Here is a 23,989-nt window from a genome sequence, read left to right as displayed (position 1 = left end):
AAATAGAACATTACCATAAATATTTATCGTAAAACTAAAAACCTAGAATTACGTAACAAAATATAATCTATATCGTATATCCAACAAACTTGCAACAATTGTGCATGTTGGCATCATTGAAGTGCTCGTACTTGAAACACAAGGCAACAACACCCAATGCATATCGTTAACTTTTTTTCAGATCTACGAAATGGAAAAAAAAAATGGAGTTTAAGTAGCACAATTGGTGGAGATGAATGGAATGTTGAGCTATGAGAAGGAGATAAAGGAGGCTTACGTGGCCAAAATTTGGAAAAAGGCTTAGCTGAAGAGCAAGCAGCAAGAGAACGAGAGGAAGAGGGTAAGGGGGTGTCCACCGGGGTGGGGGGGTGTTTTAAGAGGCGGGAGTAGGGAAAATGGTGAGGGCAGGGAGGTCTTTTTACTGGTGGGGGTTTAAATAGCAACATAGGGATGTCAATTTCAGGCCCTAGATTTTGCTTTTTAAAGGCCCAGTGATTTGAGAAGGCCCAAACGAGCCTGTGTCTTCTGAGTGCGATTTACGTTTCATTATTGCGAGAAATAACGAAGCACGTTGCTGAAGTGGAACCTCTGGATCTCTCTCTCTCTGCGATGGAGTTTCGCGTTTCCGTCATTTGGAGCCTTCTCCTCATTGTCTCTTTCTTCTCTCCTCAAATCAAGGTTCGTTTCTCCCTCTCAGTGTTCTCTTCAATCTCATGAGTACGTAAGAACTTGATGGCGGTGCGGCTTCGATCTAACAATTTTCTCTTTGTTTGATTCGATTGTGTGTGTGTGTGTGTTGTCGCAGGGTGAGGCTTCTGGTTCCGTCTTCTTCGTCGATAGCTCCAGTAATCAATTCATTCGCGCCAGATCATCCAACTATGAGGTTCAGATTCTTCTTTTTGTCTCGTTTCTGCATTTTATGCTATCTTCCAATTCAACTCGCTGATCGTTGCGAATTTCAGTCGTTTATTTGAATACGCATTTATGGAACTTTGATTTTAAGTTTATTTAAAAAAATTAGGACCGAACAATTTTAGTCGATAAAATAAATTCCATTTTCGAAATGTTATGAATAAATCATGCAATATGAGCCTTTCTGCCTAGTCGGTAGTGTTGGAATGTCCGGGGAAGTGACACTTGATGAATGAATAAGAACTTTCAATAGATGCCAGAACTCAATTGTAACATTTCAGCCCCGGAATTATGTTTATTTGGTGAGTTTGGATGCTATGGCGTTAGTTTATCACCTTCAAATTTATTGTAATACATGAAACAAATCCATCTTCAAATCAGTACATAAAATGATTTTCTGTAAAAGCATCTTCCATAGAACTTCGTTGGATTATCAAAATATTTAGCAGACAGAGTTTCGGGGTTTTATTGCTAATTTCTGATTGCAGAAGAAGTTTTATTTTGAAGTGGTAGTATCAAAGGTAATAAAGTAGGTTAGTGGACTGCTTTCTCCGGATGAAGTAGACCTGGTCGTAGGTCAGAAAGGATATGGGAATCTGTATTCTATTTTGGGATTTGGACAGTAGTCTGCAAAATAGAATATAGATTACCACTATCAACCTGTGTAAATTCAGTGGCTCTATACTCTTTAGGATGTGCTAGCAGTTTGGAGAAGTGAAATAAGCAGATAGTGAGAATTTCTCATTACACTGGCATCACAGATGCCCTTGTATAAATAGATTGTGTGGTTCTTAATGTCATAACTCAAATGATAAGGAATTTGGATAAAGAGCCTTTTAAGAAATTTTGACTGGTAGAATCCATCTGAAACATTTCCAATTAGTTAAATAAATTAAATGTTCCATATTCCACTTAGCTTCACTAACGAGATTACTGCATTCTGTTTTAATGGTTGAATCAATAATAATGATCTCACTGGGTGGTATTATTTCATGTTGCAGCAACCTTCACTGTTGCTAGAAGAAGCTGGTGCTGTTGTGTCAGTCTTGCTTGGTTTTGCTCCTCCTTCCACCCTTCCAGCTGCCAGCTCATCCAAGGTTCTTGGAATCATCAGTGATGTTCTGTTTTCACTACATTATTCATGTTACATCATATTTTTGTTATAGGTTTGATTGATGACAATATTTTGTTTTTCGTGCAGTTGAATGATGTTCTGATTCCTAACCCATTCAAGAGGCCTCGTGCTGTGTTTTTGCTGGAAGTGAATGGAATCAATGGTCTCTGGCCTTGGATTAATTATAATAATCAAATTCTATATTGGTTCTCTCTTTCGTAAAAAGATAATAGTGTAATGTATTATGAATGCAGGTCTTGGAAATATTGTCCAGGATAATCCAATGTTCAGCAATTCATTTTGGAGTACAAATTCAGATAAAGTTGACATTCAACTTCCAGGTGAGGCTTTGAAAAGTTCATTTTGGAAAAGAAAGAGAATATAATGAAAATGGTGGTAGGCAATATGATTTCATAATTTTTTGTAAAAGAGCTTCGTTTTCATTGTTGTTTTTAAATTTATGCAGATGAAAATGATGTTTCTGTGGTTTCTTTGGATGAGCAACTGGAAGACTGGACTGACAAAGAAATTAGTGATTTTGTTAGTTTTGATTTATATTATACATGCCTATGAGCTATTTCTGCATTATTTGATTATTACGTTTCTTGTGGAAATGACTTTGTCATTGTTTTCTTAGTCATCTTCGATAGGTGGATCATATGCTCCTGATGCCCTTGAGCCATTAAATGGAGTGCTTACCATTCCATTGGCAAATGGTGCCTCAGTGAATCTTCATATGTCAAAGGTATAATGAGGATTTTAAGGTATATTTTTCTACTTATATGTGAATGTGTTAAGACTGATTGGGAGGTTTACATGTTTGTGTTTGCAGAAAGCAGAAAGGAAGTTCATCATAGGTCTTATGTCTCTCACACGTAATGTCCAAAGAGCAATTCAAATGCATGACAATTTATCACAGAGTGCAAAGAGTCCTGCTGAGTTGTTAACAGGATGCTTCAATGGCATTAAGGTATGTCATGTTCTTCTTCACACCTTTGCCTTATTCTTCTTTTTAATTTTTGGAAGAACTGACATGTGAAATGTGCTATTTACCCGCAACGTTATCCAATATAGTAGATTATTGGCTTTCCACCATATTCTGCAATCCGCAATTGTTAGCACTGCCTAGGGAGAGGATAAGAACATTACCCTATACAAAAGAAAATTTAAGGGCCAGGAGACCCTGGTGATGCATCTTTTTCTCATCAGTTAGATGTTTGTTGTTTCTTTTCTATTTAATGATATCTCTTTTCCTATAAAAATGAAACTGTATTAGTCTTACAAGGGTCATGTTATTTACTTCTAGATTTGATGTTCTTAAAGGATATTCCTTTAATAAAAAATTTATTTTAATGCTTTTTTTGAATTTATATGAATGTATATTGATATGATATTGGAGTCAATAACAATTTTCTTTCTAATGCTTTTTCTCAATTTACATGTATTACTGATATGTCTTGTGAGACATTATATTTCTCCACTTCTTAGAGTCTCCCCCTGCAGCAAATCTTTAATCCCTAATTCCATTACCCTGACAAAAGAGTGTTGATTCCATTATTACTTTTATTTCTTCAGCTACATATATGTTTAAAGAAAACAAAAGTAATATTGCATACTTGATACAATGAGCATTTCTTTTGTTATTTAGTTTTTGAACATTACCAGTAATCAATAAAAATGTTGACTGTTGATGTTATATACATGGATTTTAATTGTCTTGTTGACTAATATGGTGCAGGTTTTGCAAGAGCAATATGAAACTGGAAGTATTGCTCAGCATGGAGTTGAATTGCTATATGCAACTTTGACAAAGATATTTAGTTCACTGCAAGAAGCATATAAAGGTCAATTTTGTTAGGCTAAAACAATTGCTGTTTGATTTTAAATTAAAGCCTTTCAATATTGGTAATGATTTGCTTTAATATAGAAAACCCTGTCAAACAACTGGCAAAGTCTTAGCTGATCATTCATTCTTCAGATTATATCAGATGCCAACTGTATTGATCTAAAAAGTTAATTTGCTTTCTTGTAACCTCTCAATGATCAATGACTGAGCAGGTCAAATTGTTGGAATTATCTACTGTCACGTGGCCACTACTCAAGAGTCGGGCAAGAAGTTTGATGTGATATTTACTCCTCACCATCCGTATGCTCGATGGTTGGCAGAAACAAATGCAGTGAATGCAACATTGCCAGAAGTGGTGCTGGTTAGGAGAACCCTTGCTTGGATAACAGGAATTATATTGCTCGTTTCAACCCTTATGGGGGTAAGTATTAGGTGAACTAATTATGCTAGTTAATAGTAATATTATTAATTAGATAAAAATGGAAATTCAAAAAAGAAACACCTTTTCTGTATGGTTTAAAATCTGTCATTAAGGCCTAGCTAAATATTGGAAGGCAATCTTTATTTTGATTAGAGCAGGGGCAGGGTAGTAACCTATCATAGCAACTACTTGAAAACTTATTCATGATTGAAATCCTAGCGTGATAGTTTTTAAATGATTCTTTTGTTTGGACGATGGGTGCAAGTATCAGTAAAAGTGTTAGTTTCGCATTTGGATAATCCATCTCTTTATGAAGGAATCAAAGGATTACATACGAGGATAATCATGCATAAGGTCCTTTAGGATCCGTCATTAATGATGCTATGGTGGATAGGTAATATTGATATTGATGCGTAGTATTTATTAATTTATTTGTTTGCTGGCAGATATGCTACCTCCTGAATATGCCGCTCACAAGGGACACCCTTCTATATTCTAATGTCAAGCTTGATTAAGCATGGATGCGCACCAAGACAAATCTTTTCAACCAACGAAGGAGAACCGGTCTGCCGCTGAAGCTTGTAATTGGGGGAGTCTTTTTCTTGATGCCTCTAATCCGTGTGCATGATTATATTATTGTTATAGCTTTTGTTACTTGTGTTTAATGGACCGGTGTAGCCAATTATATTCATATAATGAGGTATTGGAAACTAGTCCAATCAGGATTTGAGTCTAGAGAATAGGGGATTATTGTGTACCGATGTTGCTTAAATGTGAAGCATTGTTCCCCCGTGTTTAATCAGGACGTAGATGGTCATAGTAGGTGTGTTATTATTCCAGCCATTTACCATAATGGGTGTACCCCGTGGTTATCATTTTGATCGAAATTATTTCAATTCTATTGTAAAATAATGATCATTTCTGTTTCTAAATAATGAGCAGAGCATTGTTTTCATACAACACGAGCTCACCATTTATTGGCATTGTGCTTCTCTTCCCCATGATTGTTGATTGATTATGAAGCACGTCAGCCATGTGAATGTTGTTTAGCTTCTATCCCCATTCTAAAGTACATTCGTTTTCTGTAAAACTAACAGATGGGGTGGGGTGAAATAAGAAATAAGATGGATTCTTCATATATGGCTTATTATTGCATGAATCTTTCAAAAATTTCATTATTAAATTAGTATATGAAGACTATGGTTAAATATATTCTGGATTAAAGTCAAATTAGGATATAATTCAACTTATTCTCATCAACTAAACAGCATATAATTCAACTTATTCTCATCAACTAAACAGCATATAATTCCTCTCCCTAGGTCAGGACTGGTACGCACATTTTTTTATATATTAAAATTATACTTTAACTGGGGATCATTACGAATAACGAACTTAAACATTGTTTTGGGGTTCGGATCATAATATTCACACTTCAAAAGCATCCATCTACCACTACTGGGCACACTTCAGATCAAACAAATTTATGCATCTTTCGAAATTTATGACTGAACAATTCCAAAACAAATGCAGTTACATAAGACTACAAATAATTAATTAATAACAATACAAAAATGTTCTAAAACAATAGAATTTTGAAGCATGTATATTTTTACCTACATTTTCTTCTATATCATTAAAATAAAACATTTTGGAAGGGGAAAGCATCGAACTTGTTGCATGCAAAACCAGTGCATGATTGGATATCAGTTAAAAATAAGTACTTTTGAGTTTGTTGCATGCAAAAGCATTTCATGTTTGGATATTAGTTAAAAAAAAGTACTTTTGAATTGAGGTAAAAGGATTTGTATTCCTTGAATCTGCATTGGAACATGGGGCGTAACAATTTTAACTGCACTAAACATGTCCCAACCCAACATAACACTGTCCCCTAAGCTCCACCAAGCCCAACTCAACTCCACCACCACCAATCACAAAACGAAGCCGCCACATCTCCTCCACCTCCGCCGTCACTTCACCACAAAGTACACCGCCAAGATAATCTCCACCACCGCAACAGGCCGCTCCCTCGCCGCCGAAGTAATCCCTGCGCCGCCCCTCCCCTCCGACTCGCACGGCTACCTCCTCCCCATGCGCGACCTTATCTGCAAATCCTCCTCTCCCCACCACCCTCTCCGACCTTTCCGACTACCTCTCCTCCCTCTCCCTCTCCCTCACCCCTCTCGAAGCCTCTGAAATCCTCAAGGCCCTCAAACACCCCTCCCTCGCCCTCCGATTCTTCCAATTCTGCCCCTCCCTAAACCCTAATTTCCGCCACGAGTCCTTCACCTACAACCGCCACTTCCTCATCCTCTCCAAGTCCACCAACCCTGCTCGATTCGACCAGGCGCGCGAGCTCCTCCGCGACATGGACCGCCGCGCCTTTCGCGGCTCCATCTCCACCGTCAACATCCTCGTCGGGTTCTTAACGAGCGAAAGGCAGCGTTCCAAGACCTTCTGAATAAAATTCATGAAAAGGGTATAACCACTGATACTATCGTGTATAATACAGTATTCACAGCTCTTGGCAGGTTGAAACAAATATCACACATTCATGATCTTTATGAAAAGATGAAACAAGATGGCCCTCAACCAGACATATTTACATACAATATTTTGATCTCCAGCTTTGGCAGGGCTGGAAGAGTAGACATTGCTGTTAAAAATTCTGAAGAACTAGAGAATAGCGACTGTAAGCCTGACATTATTTCCTATATAACTCTTTGATCAATTGCCTTGGAAAGAATGGGGATGTTGATGAAACTCACATGAGATTTAAAGAGATGCAAGAGAAAGGATTAATTCCGGATGTCGTGACTTATAGTACACTTATTGAGTGTTTTGGCAAGACGGATAAAGTTGAGATGGCCTGTAGGTTGTTTGATGAAATGCTTGCTGAAGAATGCACTCCTAACTTGATCACATATAATATTTTGCTTGACTGTCTTGAAAAGAGTGGAAGAACTGCTGAGGCAGTGGACCTCTATGCAAAACTCGAGCAGCAAGGTTTGACACCAGATTCAATTACGTATGCAGTGCTTGAGCGGTTGCAAAGTGGTGGACACCGGAAGTTGAGATTTCGACAGCAGAACCCGATCACAGGCTGGGTTGTTAGCCCTTTAAGATGACAGAGGAAACAAAATATACATTCCTATCAAGCAGAAATCATTTGTAAGTAGGCTTTCTCAGGATTCTTCTGATGCTATTTAATCTACAGCTGTGTAGCTGAGGCAGAGCATTTTATGATTATGGCCATCTGATGAACTTGGTTGCAACTAGATGTGCTGCTTCAAGTGCAGTGGCTAAAGCATGCTCCAGAATTGGTAGACTTCCATGTTTGTTGGGGACAAACTCAAGTTTTCCCGCATTGGGATTTGGGACTTTCCACTTGGGAGTCCAATCAACAGGAGTATCATTTCTTTCTGTTACAAATCTCTTTTCTCGTAGATTCTGATAATTTAATTCCTGATAGGGTCTGTTTCAAGCTCATACAATATATACACCGTCTTATTCTTAGGCAGGGCTTTCCCATTTCCTGACCTTGCAAAAATAAACGAAATTGTGTGGAAAAGACAAGCCAAACATTTCTCTTTATGTGAAATTATCCATTTTTACATGAGATAGTAATAGAGAAAATCTAGCAGGGTGAAACATCACTAATTTTTCCTTGGTTTTATATTGTTGATTCCTCGGCTCCTAACCATATGCACTAATAGCTCATCCTTCAAGCATGGATTTTTTTTTTCTCTTCCTAGTTTGAGGATGGTCTTGTATAATGTAAAGAACTGAGATGAAATATTCACCCATTTTACATATTCTCTATTGCATTTTCTGTTAGTTATCCTTTACGACGTATGCTTTCTTAGACAAATCGGTTTATTGTTCTATGCCCAATGATTTCGGTATTTTTAACCCTGTTAACATACTTATGTGTAACATGGTCATGCAATTTTAATAGCTAAAACCTAAAAAAGAGATAAGAGAACAAATTATTTGACTAATCTCGTTTATAAACTATTTAGCCATATATTAAAATTTAAACATTGATCATCCTTATGACACTAATTAGCATCAAATTATAAATATAAAATCATTCAATTTTTCTCAACCTGTGTTAAAAGATACTCGTTAACAAAACTTTTCCTTAGTCTTACAAGATTTCACTTCACTCTTTACATAGATATTTCTGTCTTTACAAGGTTTCTCAATACACTTTATTAATGAAATTAATATTCTTTCGATATACTAAGTTATCCGTCTTTGCAAATACTTTCTTAACCATGGTGAACAAGTACAAGTACATTTGAGCAAGCTTATCAGGAAGGAAAAAAGTACAGTCTAGCAAATACATCGGATGCATTATTCCAAAGATCACCGACAAATTAGGCACTTGTATATGTTTGTTATTACAGAATATGAATCCATATTGTTACATGAACTTGAAATGGCAACTTCTAGCTACTAATACCACCTAAATCTAGGTAATCTCGCCAAGCAAATGGTCCTAGACTTGCCAAAAACTAAGAGCTAGTAGCTTACAAGAGATAAAGAGAACAATGAGTTGAAGCATCATCTCATCTTGAAACCTGCCTGGCTTCTATGTACTGAAGTCTCAAGGTAACTGCTCGCTTGTGGGCTTCAAGGCCTTCAACTTCAGCCATGGTTGCTACATATGGCCCAAGCCTTCTTAGACCTTCCTCTGAGAGAGACTGCACAGTTATGTACTTCAGGAAGGAGTCCAATGACACACCACCATACATTCTTGCATAACCGTAAGTAGGAAGGACATGGTTTGTCCCACTTGCATAATCACCAACACTCTCAGGAGTCCAAGGCCCTAAGAACACAGAACCTGCAGAGGCAATGACAGACGTTAGGATCTAGGATTCTTGAATTGCCATGCCATCAAGGATGCAAAATGAGGTTATCAAAAACGAATTGGATCCTAAAAGAGATTGAAGGCATAAGTATCTTTGATAAGAGTCCATCCCCACTCCTCCAAACCCTACATTTATTGAAAACTAAATAAATTCAAAGTAACAAAAGGAAAATCCATAGGCACACCTGCATTCTCAATAAAACTCTCCCACTTCTCTGCATCCTTCACGTTGATAATTAGATGTTCAGGTGCATATAAGTTTGAGAAATTGATAGCCTGAAAGATGCAAAGGTAACTTTTACTTCTAAAACTCCAATAACAACAGTTAGGTGAATTGAGACTTAACAAGTGAGAGGCGAATTAGGAATTAAATATAAAATATTAGTTGACTGAAAAATAAACATAATATATATATAATTCAATGCTAAATTATAAATTCTTCCAAAGAAAGTTATGAATTCTGACATATCAAGAGATCATCTTAACATTCCATGTGGCATAAATGTCTGAGAATAGTTATTTATACAGGTGTTTCATAGGTTATTTTGTATTTTTGGGGTGGGCCTGTCTTTCCTATTTGGCTATTCCTATTCTTCTCTTGATTTTCTCTAACAACTTATTAACACTCCTCAACACAAGTACAATCTATATTATGGAATAATCATACTTGCTGTGCACTGTATAAATACAGGCATAGAAGCCTAACAGTCTGTTCTAGTTATTCCAAAGAAATTGTTCTCTCTCTACCTTAATCCTGATCTGGTCGCTCTACATTTAGTAGGTCAAGAAAGAAACATAGATAACAGGACTGACCTCAAGCATATCACACGCATACACAAAAAAACTATGGCTCAGAGCTTTAGAGGCAAACTCGCCTCTTGGAAGACTGTCACACTGCTTGCTGAGTTCCTCCTGTATTGCATTCAGATCCACACCATCTCCAGCAATCACAAGAACAACCTGACTATCTGGGCCATGCTCTGCCTGAAAATTGTAAACTAGGTGCATAGATATCAGCAATGTACAGGAAGCTAAAAAGGTTAGGAATCATCTTCGAAGTGTGTAGGTAGAAAAAAAGGGACAATTTATCAACCTCAAGTCATAATTTGGCAAGATGATGGGGAAGCATGTCTGTTTGAGACTTTGAACATTATATTAGTTTTTTCTATATGGGATATTGTTTGCACTACTGTTTCTAGTCCGTGTCTGAATTTTTAGCAGGTTTTAGGTCTTGTACTCTTGTTTGTAGTGGTTCTGTCAGTTGGGGTTTATCTGTGCTTTTAAGTTTTGCAGATTTTGGGCCTTATTTGAAGAAAGGTGATCCAGTTCGTTTTCTCTAGTGTGGTGTATTTGCACATTCATTGTCAACTAAGAGAACACTGAATCATAATCAGATTCTAAATAAACAAACAAATCGCTTCTACACTCCATATCCTCAGTTTACAAATTTGGTTGCTTTCTAGATATAGTAATTAATCTTCAATTAATTCACATTTCCTACATGCTGTGCAAATTATGAGTTCATCCTATATTGAATTTTGGAAAACTAACATCATAATGTAGAAACTACAAATAAAATATTTTTAGAATAATGTATAAATTACACTAGAACATGAATTTTGTTTCTAAGAGGGTGACAGAAAGATTACCAATTCTCATTATGAATGTGAATTAGTGGATAATGTTTGCAAGGAAAATAGAAATATTTTAAAACTTATTAAACCTGGGAAAGCAAATCAGCAGCTACATGGGAAGGAATTGCATGCTTGTCTGCAATGACCAAAACTTCGGATGGACCGGCCGGCATGTCAATCGAAATCATGGCTTCACTGTTCTGCATAAGATTTTCAAAAGGTAAAGAAATGCAGAAGATCTAAGATTCAACAAACGAAATGTAATAGTGGATACGGATCCATAAATTCTAATGTGATATAAACATGCTTACTTGAAGTATCATTTTTGCAGCAGTGACATATTGGTTTCCAGGGCCAAAAATCTTTTCAACCTACTAGTTTCATCACAAATTCACAATTAAAATTAAAAATGATCAAATAAGTATGAAGTTTTCTTGTTGAAGTTACATCTTAAGTACGGTTTAATCACAATATTACGTAATCTATGTAGTGTGTGTTAGGATTAGTTTGATAATATATCATGGAATGAGTTTCACTATATCTAATCATGAATTGCAATACTATTAGAATATGATAACTAAATTACTAATAGAGAGAAAATAAATAATAATAAATAAAGCTGAATCCATTAACTATCAATAGAGAAGCAAACAATAAAGAAGGGTTAAATGAGAAGCTAGTCACCTTTGGACAAGTTTCTGTTCCCCAAGCCATGGCAGATATGGCCTACAATGGAGAGAAATGCCATATTAATCACAGTATAATTTATAATGAGTTATACAAATATATTAGAATAAAGCTAAATATAAGGATACTAGATTCAGATTACAAAACCAGAAGAAGTTTATCTTATACTATCATGCTTCAAACCTGTGCTCCTCCAGCTTTGAGAATGTGAGTCACCCCAGCCTTCTTTGCACAATACAGTACCTCCTGCAGGAAAACATTGCTCAGAACAAGAACAACATCATGACTATAATTTTCAAACAAAAATAGATAAATACCTTGCATGTAGTGCCATCCCGAGTTGGAGGATTTGCAAGAACAATAGTTTTACATCCTGCAATTTGTGCAGGCTGGTAAACAAAATAATTAACCGTCAGCTAATTCTGACAAGATAAATACAAATATACAAATTACAATATCAAAATTGTAGAACATTGAAAGGCATAAGAGGAACAGAAATATCTATTCAACTTACAACTGCAAGCATCAAAGCTGTTGAAGGTAATACAGCAGTTCCCCCTGGAACATAAAGACCCACAGAGTTAATACTTCTTGCAACTCTCTTGCATTGGACTCCCTGAGATTTTCAGAAAACTCAAGATTCACGTAAGTTGGGAAACATCAAGAACCAAAGAACAAACAATCATGTAGGCATGATAGCCAAACAACAAGATATACACAAATAAATAAATAAATAAATCAAAAAATAAGAGACTAACCATGGACAGAAAAGCACATAATCACAACTGAAAAAGACAATCTACCCATTTGATCTTTCTAGTATTATTTAAATTTTCCTAGATAATGCTGTAAGACTTAGCTACATTAACTATATCCTACCACTGAATATTTCAAATTTTGACTTAATAATGCACAAGAACAAATTTATGCAAAGTATCATTTCAGCCATGAATCAATAAGCCCCTGGCTTGTTCATCCAACCTAGCCAGTCTATAGGCAAGAATCAGTATTGACATACTTTCATGTTCTCAACACTTTTCTCGGATGACTTCTGAGCAGCATGAAATGCATAAATATTATCATAGGCGACATCAAAAGCTTCCTTAATAGGCGGTTCAAGCTGCAAAATAAAAGGCACAAAAACAAGAATATAATAGCGCCCAAACCAACATCACTAAAGTGAATCATAATCAAAGGCATATCTTCAGAATGTATGCATATCCAAACAAACATACCACAGGGTCAGGGAGCTCCGAGACAACCTCAACTATCTTATCCAATTCAACTTTATCAAACTTTGAAGTGTATCTACAAAACACAAAAGTGAAGAAGTTACATAGGCAAAGAAGTTAAGAAAGCACAACCAACAAGTCATTGATCCAAGTGATACTGGACTGAGTCTTCTTAAGCAAGGTCTTGGGTTCAAGCCCATGAATGGAAAAAACATGGTTGGGAGGGGAGAACCCAACTAAAGGTGGTCAGCCAGGTACCCGACGGAGATTAGTCATTGACAAAGTCAGTGATACTCCATACTGACATGGTTACCAAAAAAAGAAAAAGTTAAGAAACCACACACAACAAGAGTGAATGAAACAATAACAAGATCATATTCATAGATGAAAATAAGAAGATTTGAAAGAAGAGACGAACTCTTTAACCGCAGCATCCCCTCTTTTGTGAACATCATCGACAATAGGATTAACCTGAAAGGAAAAAAAAGGAACAATTTTGAGAGTGACCCATTTGAAAACAAAGGGAAAGAGGGAAAACCACTCACAACACCGAAAATGGAAGAGAAATCGATGCGGGGTCGGCTCTTGAGGCTCTGAAGCTCAGAGGGAGTGAGGTTGGACAAGCGATACGAGTTGATGGAGCACCGTATTGCTGTGGGGCGAATTGCACCGAAGCGTGGCTTAGTGTGGCGAATCCGAATCAAAGAACGGTTCCAGTTAGAAGCTGTAAGCGCAGATTCCATTGTCATGGAAACAACGTTGTTGTATTTGTTGTCTCTGTGGTTGGAGTTGGAGTGAGAGAGACCACACTGCTATGCTCGCTTGTCTCTTCGCTCCGGTTAGAAAGTAGGGATATCAAATGACATGTGTTTGAAAAATTTTAAGTTTTCAATAAAATTAAAAAATTGATGATATTTAAATGGTAATCTGAAGTATTGGTCAAAGAAATTTATGTAAGTATTTCACTATTTCTCATACAAAAGAAATGTAAATATTTTATAAGAAAAAGAAATTTAAGTATTGACTTAAAAAATTATTATGTTAATTTGATTTTATGAAAATTTGAAAGATAATATCTTAATATGAGAAACGCATACATATGAAAATGAAGACACACGTAAAAGTTTTTTTTTAATTTAATTGAAATATATTAATAATTTAACTATTTTTTTATATTATCATCCAATGAATATTTATTATATAATTAAAATTATTAATTTTATAACAATTATTTTAAAAGATTTAATGTAAAAAATTTTACATTCTTAACTAAATAGATATCACATTAAATATAGCTTTCTAAGTCATGATTACAAAATGATATGTAATGTATTTAATGTTTTTAACAATGTAAAAATATTTACACGGAAAAAATATATCAAAATTAAAAAAAAAAACTTAAAAAAATGCGAACTTGAATTTGTTATCTAAAAGTAAATTGGGCATGATCTTACAAGTTGAAATCCTGAGAAAGAGCAAGTACAATTTGATCTTCATGTAGAAACATTTTTTTATTGAATGCAAATTAACATTAATTGGGTGTAACACGGCAAAATTTTATTAATATCTGGTAAGGCAAGTAATATATATGTTGCTTTGGAGATAGTCAATGATTTTGTCAAAGTGCATAATCAACACTTCTGAACAATATTATAGTGTGACAGTTTTAGAATTGTATGTGAGTGTGATCCATGTTGCAGGCAATTCTTTCTTAAATATGTATCAATATCCTACGAATATTCAATTGTCTTCTGAAGCCTAACAAATTGATGATGAGTCTACTATTGCCCAAAGTAGGTGTTAGTCACTGTATAGTGTATGTGTCATATCTTACCAAAATAGCAAAAGGTTAGTTCTAATGTGAACATGAATTTTACAAATCCTAATGTGAACAAACAGAATCATAGTTTTTTTTTCCGTTGATTGTAGAAGGAGCAATGCATAATATCAGTAATAAAACTATTCAAATTGAAGCACAATCTGAGTGTACTATAAAAAGGCATTTTTCCAGTTTCAATACAACAGAGGAAACTACTCATTTAAAGTATTTGAAAGCATGAAGTTGGATTTACAAATCTTAATAGGAACAAACAGAAGCATAATTTTTCTCATTGATTGTAGAAGAAGTACATAATATCAGTAATGAAACTAGAAAATTGAAGCACAATCTGAGAGTGTACCAGAAATAGGCGGCACTCTTCCAGTTTCAATACAACTGAGGTAACTATTTTACAGTAATGGGGCAAATGAACATGGATTTACAGAACTTGTTAAAAAAAATGAGTGTGAATGAAAGAATAAGCTATATTAATAGAATTCCTTCAGTAAATGAGATCCATGATCCTGTAATTAAGCCACTAAGTCTTAACAATGTGATCCTTCTCCATCCATTATTAGGACACTTGTGTAGAGACAAATAAATCTTAGGCAAATCTTGGGGTTTCGGGGAGAAGAGTAATATCCTGAAATACCTGTAACCTACTTCTCCTAGTTAGCCTCTTCTCCCCAATCAGTTCCGGGTTGAAACACAAAGAACGCCTTGCTGTTGGATTCCTTGACAGAATGGCACTCTCAGATGCATAGTGTCCATCTTTCTTGTCCAATGATTCAAGCTTTTTGCTTGACCATTCATCAGGCTGGTTCTGTGGCCAGGGACTTGGATAGATTATGTTGGAGTCTTCATTTTCATCATTAAACACTTCTGCACCATTCTTATCATCAAAATTTGTGAATCCACTGAAGAAGTCATTTTCTTCATTTTGCTCTTCTTCTACTATGTCAGCCCAACTTTTCTTCTCAGGTTTTCTTTTTCCTGAAGCAAATTCATTGACACCATTCACAACTGTGACATGTGATTCTGACAGTATTGATCCATAGCTACTGTCATCTGCAGCAGATTTCTCCTTCTCAGTAAACTCCGTAGCTGATTCGGTGTTCAAAGTGTGTAACGAATCAGAACTTGTTACTTTTGTAGCTTCATGCTTTAGTATAGCAGGATCTTCCAATGTTGCTGCCTTCCCATTCCCATTGGCAGGTGAAGAGAAACCATTTTCTCTTGAGTTTAGCATCCTTGTGACATGCTTATCATTAGGAGGAGTCCCAAATGTAGGTTTATAATCTGAATTGGCATCTCCCCAAGCTTCCCTTCGATGTCCATTATTGAATCCCCATGAACATCTTTTTGGTTTTGTGCAAGGAACACTGAGATCTCTTCTACTAGGATCAGGGGACTGGTACAATCTCCTCCTAGCATGAGGTGCATCCCCCTCAGATATCTCAGACCGGTTTTCTGACCTACTCTGAACACTATCAGAGCTCATTCTAATCGAGTTCTCAAAGCTTTGTGGAGGGCACTGTGTTGTCATTGAAAATGCTGCATTCTGTGATGATGATGTCTCTATCTCAATTAGCATCTGAGAAGCGCGTTCGAATGATTTGGCAAATGAATCATCCATCTTTCTATTTTTTGTAGCGGTACGTACTGCCTGGAGTAGAAACTTTGCTTCTTTGATCTTGTTCATATGAATTAAACATATAGCCAAATTGCACTGTTTGTTCCTATCAACCTCAAAGGACAATGCTTTCCTGTAGAAACAAATAAGGAACTGTTACTTTTCTCTTCCAAGAAACAAAAGTAAAATACATAAACTCCATTTTGATTCCATCTTAGAAGCTCACCTATAATGTTCTTCAGCAGTTTTATAGTCTCCTTTTTGCAAGTATGCCCAGGCCAAGTTCCCCAATATCCTGCATTATTAGAGAGACATTCAAAGTCAAATAAAGAGGTACATGGTCCATAAACTAGAAGGAAAATAATAATAAAAGAGCATGAATGTAAAAAAAAAAACCTCGATATCTCTTGCTCGGCCGTTATTTGAATCTTCTTTCCTTGAGATCTCGCTTGTTTTGTAGTCCTTCCCACAAAGGTCAAGCCATCTTCAATTTGCTTCAACTTGTGACAAAGCATGGCGATCTCCTCATCAACCCTTCCGGACCTCTTTACCAACATACATACAACAACAATAGTCTTATCTCACTAGGTAATGTACACCAACATACATACAACAATAATAGTCTTATCTCACTAGGTGATGTACACCAACATACATACAACAATAATAGTCTTATCTCACTAGGTGATGTACACCAACATACATACAACAATAAAAGGTTTAATTCATTTAAAGACACAAAACAGCAACAAAATTGAAGAGAATTCACCAGCTTTTTTACCTTATACAGCTCAACCAAGATGTTGTCAAGAGAATCCTGAGAATCGGACGGACAAAGATGACGGAAAGATCGAATAGCTTCAATTGCCTCATCTGACCTATTGAGTTGCTTCATAACCAAGGCCATATCCTTCAAGGCGCTCTCAACACGATCTCCGGCATTGATGGCAGCCCAAAACAATGAAACTGCTCTTCCCGGATCCTTATCCACCAACTGTAAATGAAGAGTTCAGATTAACAATCACTGCACAGAACCGGTGAAAGAAAACAAACCAGCAAAACCCCTTTGGCAATTCAAGTTCCCCTTCACACCCCGCCCCATGAATTCTATAATTGCAAAACACTGTAAGCCTAATTAGCTACACCCTCAAATTCCATCATATTCATAACAAAAAAGAAAAGAAACATCAAAGAAACAAAATAAAGCAAATTTGCAGAAACAAAAACCTTCTTACGTAAGAAAATTCAAGGCCAAGAAGTGAAGGAACACGAGCAAGAACAGTACATCCCAGGAGAAGTAACGTCCAAATTCAAAACAAAACATGTTACCTGAACTTGCTTGGCTTTAACATAAGGTGAGTCCCCAGCAGGAACCTTGTGAATTATATGAAAAATATCACTTTTATTCACAGAATTTGGTGACATTTTTCTCTCTGAAAACGGCACACTAGAAGACCGTGAATGTGGCGGCTTCCACGGCGAAGTTCGCTGCGGCGGCGGCGTCATGTAGCACCTCGCCGGAGATCCTCTTTCAAACAGCATTGTGACAAGAACTTTCTCAACAAGAAAACGCTGAAAGATTGAATTCTTCAACTTAAGAGAACCCCACTTCTTCTTCTTCCCTCTAGTTGAAGGATGTGAAGGGAAAAGAGAGAAAGATTGTGAATTTAACAGAGGGCGAAAAGCACACGAGCAATGAGTGCTTCAACGATAGAAAGTGAAAGGAAGAAAATTTGAGAAATGAAAGGTGAAAGAAAAAAATGTAAACGAAAGTAGCCGTTTTAAAATTACTAGCCGTTGGGGTTATTAGTGTCACTGTTTTTGCTCCTGAGATCTCTTTTGGGTTTGGGCTTTAAAGTTGGGCCCAAATTAATCTTCAATTTACCCAAGGGCACTGCTACGCGCACCCAGCGAACACCAGCAATTTTGCAAATTTCTCATTTTATCATTTCGTAAAAGGATACGGATCAGCTGATCCGTATGAGGCCCATGGATCAGTTGATCCGTATGAGCTGATCCGTGCGCCTCATATGTATGAAGCTCAATCCAAAAGTTTTTTTAAAAAAAAAAATTCAAAAATATGTGTTATGAATTAATTTAAAATTAATGATCCAAGCAAGATTCTAATTTATAACTTTTAGGTTATTAGCACAACGCTCAAATGTATATTTAATGCGCATGTAAATTTAAATAATAAATTTTGTGATAATTAATTTTGATATAACTCATACAAATTATTTAATCTGTATACCTTTTTATAAATAAAAAATATTTACTATTAAAAAATTTAATATATTAATAAATTAAAAAATAAAACATACGTATAAGTTATATAATGTCCTCTCGATTCAGTGAAAAGAGGCCCAACTAATGTCAATGAGTTCTAGTTTTCAATAAAAATCTTTTGTTTTTTTTTATTTGCTTAAAATCGAGTTAATATCAACAGTTTAATATTTATGCATTGTGTAATTTTTCAGCGGCTCTTCAACCTTGAAGGGAACGAGTTTGCCGCAGAAAATGATGTCGTCGGTGGGGCACATGTCGGAGCTGCTGCTGCTGAAACTCTGGCCACCAAAGTCAGGGTTTACGGACATAATTAAGACCAAATCAACCACTACCAAAACCATAACAGGATTAAAAGCTTTTATTTTCTCACTACCAAAACTTTTAAACAAGTAATTCAAATATTCAATAGATCTCAATATATTGTGAAAGAGATTGTTTTACTCTCTTTTACTTCCTTAATGAGGTAAAAAATGCCCATGCATTTCTCATGAGTAATTAAAGTAAAAAAAATAAAGATGAATAAAAAATATTCCTTACCACACACTTAAAAAAAAAGTTTTGTATTACTCAAATGCCATATTGATCTCACTTTCTTTCCTCTTGAGCAAACATTGATTAGTCTATATCTCATAATCTTCACCTTTATGTTATTAGTGTTGCTTTTATTTGAAAGCAAATGTTTGGCTAAGAGTACGGGTAATAGGTGAGCCCAATAACTGCTGTGTTAGCAAATATAATGTAAATCATTTGGTTTTCTAGTTTTTTCTTTTATTTTTTCTCCTACCCTTTCTTTGTCTATGTCTTTTACATTGTGATTTAATCATAATTTAATATTTTAATTAGTTTTAAATAATTATTTTAAAAGTTACAAAACTTAATATATTTATTAAATTGTAATTGGATGACTAGATAAAACTTTTTACATTTATTATATAACTTTTTTCTACTATTTTCTTTGAATATATTAAAGATCGTGAACACCTATTTCTGTCCACTTTTTGATTTTATTCTTGTTTTAAGCTGGCACTGTTAATCAAATTGGATCACTAAAAAAATTAGAAAATAAAAGAAGTCCAAAAAAGCCTAATTAAAGCTAGCTAAAAAAATACAAATAATTTGACATGTATTTGAGTATTTGGGGAAGCAAAAGAATGAGTCAGCAGTAACGTGCAACAGTGACTTTAATCCATTTCAATGAATGTTGGTCCCTCTAATAAGCTAGCCTCACTAGCCTCAGGCACAAGCAAGGTCTTTGAGAGCTGTGAAGAAAGAACAATAAAATCTTATATATATTATGTGTATATATGTGGTGAAAAAAATTATATAAAAAATATAATAAGACAGGTATAAATATGAATACAGATATAATTTGATATTTATCCTTACTCTCATCATCACATAGATAATTTGAATAATATTTATATTCACTAAAAAGGAATATTTTTCATTAAAGTCGAAATAGGTTCAAGATAAAACCCATAAATACGAAAGAAATTATTTGTGATACCTAATCATATAGTTGCTCTGACCCATTTTGGTGAATGTTTGGTTCCTCCAAAGATAATAATTGCAAATGGTAGAAAGCAACAACACATCCACTGGTACAGTGGAAAAGAAAAGAAAGAAAAATAATAGATAAAAATATTTAAATCAAAATAGAGTTTTAGAAATGTGACACTAACACTAATTTTAAAAAAATATTTTTTTTCCATCTTATTTCTTCTCTCCCACAACCCACCCTCAAGGACAAACAAAGCAAAGCTGCATTTAGAAAGTTGACTAGGAAAAAAGAAATCAATACCTTAACATATCAATGAAAAGTAGTCAAAAATATTTGAAAAAGACACAAGAGCTAGCTAGGCAGGTAGAAAAAAGAGGCTTCACGTGAATATGTTTCAGAGGCTTCAATAATTTATTAATGCTTATGAATTGGAAGTATGTGCATCAGAGAGGGTCACGTTTTGAAACAAACTTAAAGAAAAAAACCACACACGAAAAGATAGCCAACCATTTTGTTTTGAAAATAGTAACTCTACCATTCAATTCAGGCACCAGCTTGCAGTAACTCTACCATTTAAGGGTATCTTGATGCAAACGTACTTCTACATGTTTCTTCCTTTTGGTTTAACATTTCCATTAATCCTTTTTGGTCATTTTATTTTTATTTTACTTCCTTTACCTTTTCATTTGATTTTAATCTCCCTCTCAACGAACCATTTGATTAATCACAAGTTAAAGGTTAAATCATTCATGCATTATCGATCGAGTTTGATTTGATAAAAATAATTTGTTTGCCAAATTTTATTTATCTTTGACTCAACTTTGAATTAATGATAATTTTTTTTAATGAACTAGAAGATTGAGAAAAAAAATATCTGTCAAAGTATGCTTGCTGTCTATTTAGATTTTGTGTTAATTATGTCAGGCACGATGGGTTTTTTTTAGCATTAGATCTCCAACTGAAGCCTTTATGCAAAATTTATAAAAAACATAGGTCGAATTGCAGTGAAATCCAATATTTAAAAGCTAGTAAGCAGTTGTAATTAAATTAGGGAAAATAGCGAAATTGAATGAATGGAATTATCATGGTGAAAAAAGAGATTGATTAATGTGACATCTTTTTTACTTTATGAAATTTTGAGAATACAAAGTTCCGACAATTCAGTGTTTTTAAATTTCTTCTTGATCAGTTTTAATCATAATTAATAATAAAATATCTTCTAGACATAATAATTCATATTAAAAATATAAATCTTAACATAATCTCCATTAAATATTTCTTGATTATTAATATCTTTTTTAACCATAATAATAGAAAAAACTTTATTGGAGTAAAAATTATTTGAATGTGACATCTTCTTAAGCTTGAAGTTTTTGGAACGAAAGCTATGACAATTTAATGTTTTAAAACTTCTCTCCAAAATGACATTATTGAACCCAAATTAAAATTACAGAAAATTAAAACAAAATTTTATAACTATAATTGCTTCAAAAATATATTATAACAATAAATATAAGCATTTTATAATTTATAATTAGTTTATAATTGGCTAAAATATATATTTTGTTTCTATGAATATAAAATGTTCAAAATTCGTCTTTTGAAAAAATTTGGTATATTTGTTGTCCTTACAAGATTGAAATGTGTTATTTTTTAATCTAAAACTAGAGTTAGACTAATTAGAAACTACTTAATATGTTTTCATTTAAATTTTAAAATATAATCTTTGAAGATTCAAAGGTTACAAATTATAGTTTTTTTATTACCAAAAAACACATTTCTTCCAAACACATAATAAACACCACCCTAGTGCTACCACCTATAACAATTGCCATCAAAACCACTAGACCACCTTCATCACCAAATAGCAAACACCACCATCAAGGAAGAGGAGGTGATGGTGGAAGATGTGGCGGCGAAAGGCGATAAGGGGCTTGAGGTCAGCATCGACCTAATCGAAGAAGTTAAGGCAATGGTGGAGAGTACAGTGGAGAAGTCCTCATGATTTGGTGGATGTTATTCAGGAAGGAGTTGTTGCACCGCTGTGAACCACACATCTTGAAGGAGGACACAACTTGTTTTGGAAGATAAGAAAGGAACTTGAGGTTGAGGATGTTGATTGGAAGAGTGGTGATGTGAGAAGTGTATGCAGCATGGTTGGAACACAACTTGATAACGAAGGAGGTGAAGGATTTGGATCTAAGACGATTTAAAATGGAGGAGATAGAAGAGAGAATATGAGAAAAAGAAAGAGGAACATAGTTGCACCTATCTAAATTTTAGTTAGGTTTGGATTAGCTTAAATCTAACTTTGGATAAAAAAATAACACATCTAAATGTTATGACTTCTGAGGAGAAAAAATATATAAAAAATTCTAAAAAAAAAATTTAAACATTTTGATATTTATAAAAAAAATATATTTTAGTTTTTATAATTTAATCAAAATACTTTATAAGTGATAATAAATCATAATTAGATAAATGATTGTTAGATGTAAATCTTCTTAATCATGAGGTTTTGGGCATTAGACAACTTCAAGTTTTAAAACCTCTCTAAATTGCTTAAAAAATAAAATTTAAAAAAAAATAACAATATTAAAAAAAAACATCAACACTCAATTTTTTCAATAAAAGAACTGTTACTTTATTTTCCTTTGCACTTGAAGATATACTAGAGCAAATAATCTCTTTTGTCCATCTAAAAACACAAAAAATATTAATCCTCCCTTTTCATAATAATAAAATTTAATAAATGCACATATTGAATAAACAAATATATCTTTATTGTAGTTAATTTTTTTAAATTACTTTTTGGTGAGATAAATATTTTAAAAAATTATACATTAATTTGATTAATTAATTTGAAGTATTCTTTCTAGAACAAACCTTACAAGTAATTAACTCTTTTATAAGGATTTTTTTTCATAGTTTTCCTTAATTTGTAGCTCCTATGTTTAACTTATATTTTTCTTGTCCTGGCGACTTGGTTGCCACAATAATATATACAAATATTTATAAAAAAAAAACTTTAAATGATAAAGTTTTAAACAAATACATCTCATGAAGTCATTTACTAAAAGAGTATTTTTGGAAGAAAATAAATACTTACATACTTAAGATTTTTCTTTTTATAGAAATCAAACATGGAAATTAGGAGTATAAAACAATTGAATTAAGTTGGGAACTAAATTAGGTTTGTTTAGTTCACTTATAACTTAATTACTTTTGCTTTTGATGAAAATTTTCTTAACTTATTTTTTTAATTCGATCAATTTAGTATTTAATAAAGTATTTTAATACTATATAATAATCTAAAAATAGAAATATGTACTTATAATAAATAATAAATGAAATGTATGTAATTTTAATTTTTCTTCTTTTATATTATATTTTATCTTATACATAAAACTTATTTTTAGTTGTAAGTGTTTTAATCCTATCTTTCATTAGATTTTTTTATGGTATCTTTATTAAATTTTAAAATTATTTTAACGTTTTTTTATATTTTAATTTAATGTTATAGTACAATGCACAGATGATATACTACTGCATATATGAAGAATTGTCTAGCAACTTTTTTGTGTATACCATCTCCACCACCAACAAACTAAAAGCTTGTCCTGATTTCTTTTATGATTTAAACGTATTTTATATTTTTAATATTTTAATTTATTTTTAGGGTACATTGCCCAAGTGTTACATTACTGCATAAAGTAAGGATTGTCTTGCAACTTTTTGTGTATACCAAGTTGATCGACCACAAACTAAACTCTTAATTCTTTTTTTAATGATTTTAACATATTTTATATTTAATCGTAGGATACATTGCATAAGTGATATATTAATATATATATATATATATATATATATATATATATATATATATATATATATATATATATATATATATAAATAAAGGGATTATTTAACAATTTTTCCACGTAGATTAGGTCTACCGTTCACAGACTAAATAAAAAAATTATGTTTTCTTTTATGACTTTAACGTATTTAATATCTTTATATTT

At 33.8% G+C, this 23,989-nt stretch overlaps 3 protein-coding genes and 1 pseudogene across 4 annotated transcripts; 2 read left to right on the top strand and 2 right to left on the bottom strand.

The window, feature by feature from the left end:
• The first annotated feature begins 566 nt into the window (after positions 1 to 566).
• On the top strand, positions 567 to 5,225 carry LOC100813012 (uncharacterized). The gene is made up of 11 exons (NM_001254469.2): positions 567 to 678; positions 806 to 883; positions 1,914 to 2,009; positions 2,114 to 2,189; positions 2,281 to 2,367; positions 2,493 to 2,566; positions 2,664 to 2,771; positions 2,859 to 2,996; positions 3,765 to 3,870; positions 4,085 to 4,293; positions 4,740 to 5,225. Exons 1-11 carry the CDS (start codon positions 610 to 612, stop codon positions 4,806 to 4,808), a joined length of 1,110 nt encoding a protein of 369 aa, NP_001241398.1. The 5' UTR covers positions 567 to 609; the 3' UTR covers positions 4,809 to 5,225.
• Positions 5,226 to 6,123: 898 nt separating this feature from the next.
• On the top strand, positions 6,124 to 8,120 carry LOC102662041 (pentatricopeptide repeat-containing protein At1g51965, mitochondrial-like; annotated as a pseudogene).
• A 512-nt stretch (positions 8,121 to 8,632) lies between these two features.
• Positions 8,633 to 13,598, bottom strand: LOC100793496 (histidinol dehydrogenase, chloroplastic). The gene is made up of 13 exons (XM_003534728.5): positions 13,271 to 13,598; positions 13,144 to 13,196; positions 12,729 to 12,801; positions 12,512 to 12,613; positions 12,008 to 12,109; positions 11,811 to 11,882; positions 11,677 to 11,739; positions 11,491 to 11,532; positions 11,118 to 11,177; positions 10,896 to 11,006; positions 9,986 to 10,156; positions 9,358 to 9,448; positions 8,633 to 9,145 (listed from the first exon to the last, which is right to left on the bottom strand). Exons 1-13 carry the CDS (start codon positions 13,472 to 13,474, stop codon positions 8,868 to 8,870), a joined length of 1,422 nt encoding a protein of 473 aa, XP_003534776.2. The 5' UTR covers positions 13,475 to 13,598; the 3' UTR covers positions 8,633 to 8,867.
• A 1,208-nt stretch (positions 13,599 to 14,806) lies between these two features.
• Positions 14,807 to 17,944, bottom strand: LOC100792980 (protein POLLENLESS 3). Of its 2 annotated transcripts, none has more exons than XM_006586785.3 (5): positions 17,507 to 17,944; positions 16,959 to 17,171; positions 16,574 to 16,722; positions 16,404 to 16,472; positions 14,807 to 16,310 (listed from the first exon to the last, which is right to left on the bottom strand). In XM_006586785.3, the coding sequence occupies exons 1-5, from the start codon at positions 17,717 to 17,719 to the stop codon at positions 15,149 to 15,151; spliced, it is 1,806 nt and encodes a 601-aa protein (XP_006586848.1). In that variant the 5' UTR covers positions 17,720 to 17,944; the 3' UTR covers positions 14,807 to 15,148. The 2 variants fall into 2 exon arrangements, with proteins under 2 accessions (XP_006586848.1, XP_006586849.1); XM_006586786.3 differs by having other exon boundaries at positions 17,413 to 17,646.
• Between the last annotated feature and the right edge of the window lie 6,045 nt (positions 17,945 to 23,989).

Source organism: Glycine max, chromosome 9 (genome assembly GCF_000004515.6).
Source record: "Glycine max cultivar Williams 82 chromosome 9, Glycine_max_v4.0, whole genome shotgun sequence".
Taxonomy (NCBI): domain Eukaryota; kingdom Viridiplantae; phylum Streptophyta; class Magnoliopsida; order Fabales; family Fabaceae; genus Glycine; species Glycine max.
This window is presented reverse-complemented; position numbering and strand designations above follow the sequence as displayed.

Bases quoted from the DNA above. Each gene is read 5' to 3' on its own strand.
- LOC100792980 (XM_006586785.3), bottom strand. From the start codon at position 17,719: ATGCTGTTTGAAAGAGGATCTCCGGCGAGGTGCTACATGACGCCGCCG. The intron at 17,172-17,506 runs GTAACATGTTTT...CTTCATTTACAG, and splicing joins TTAAAGCCAAGCAAGTTCAG to TTGGTGGATAAGGATCCGGG. The intron at 16,473-16,573 runs GTTTTTTTTTTT...CTAATAATGCAG, and splicing joins GCCGAGCAAGAGATATCGAG to GATATTGGGGAACTTGGCCT.
- LOC100813012 (NM_001254469.2), top strand. From the start codon at position 610: ATGGAGTTTCGCGTTTCCGTCATTTGGAGCCTTCTCCTCATTGTCTCT. The intron at 884-1,913 runs GTTCAGATTCTT...TTCATGTTGCAG, and splicing joins CCAGATCATCCAACTATGAG to CAACCTTCACTGTTGCTAGA. The intron at 2,997-3,764 runs GTATGTCATGTT...AATATGGTGCAG, and splicing joins GATGCTTCAATGGCATTAAG to GTTTTGCAAGAGCAATATGA.
- LOC100793496 (XM_003534728.5), bottom strand. From the start codon at position 13,474: ATGACAATGGAATCTGCGCTTACAGCTTCTAACTGGAACCGTTCTTTG. The intron at 12,802-13,143 runs GTTCGTCTCTTC...TGTGTTTTGTAG, and splicing joins GGGGATGCTGCGGTTAAAGA to ATACACTTCAAAGTTTGATA. The intron at 9,449-9,985 runs GTCAGTCCTGTT...TGCATCTTTCAG, and splicing joins ATGCGTGTGATATGCTTGAG to GCTATCAATTTCTCAAACTT.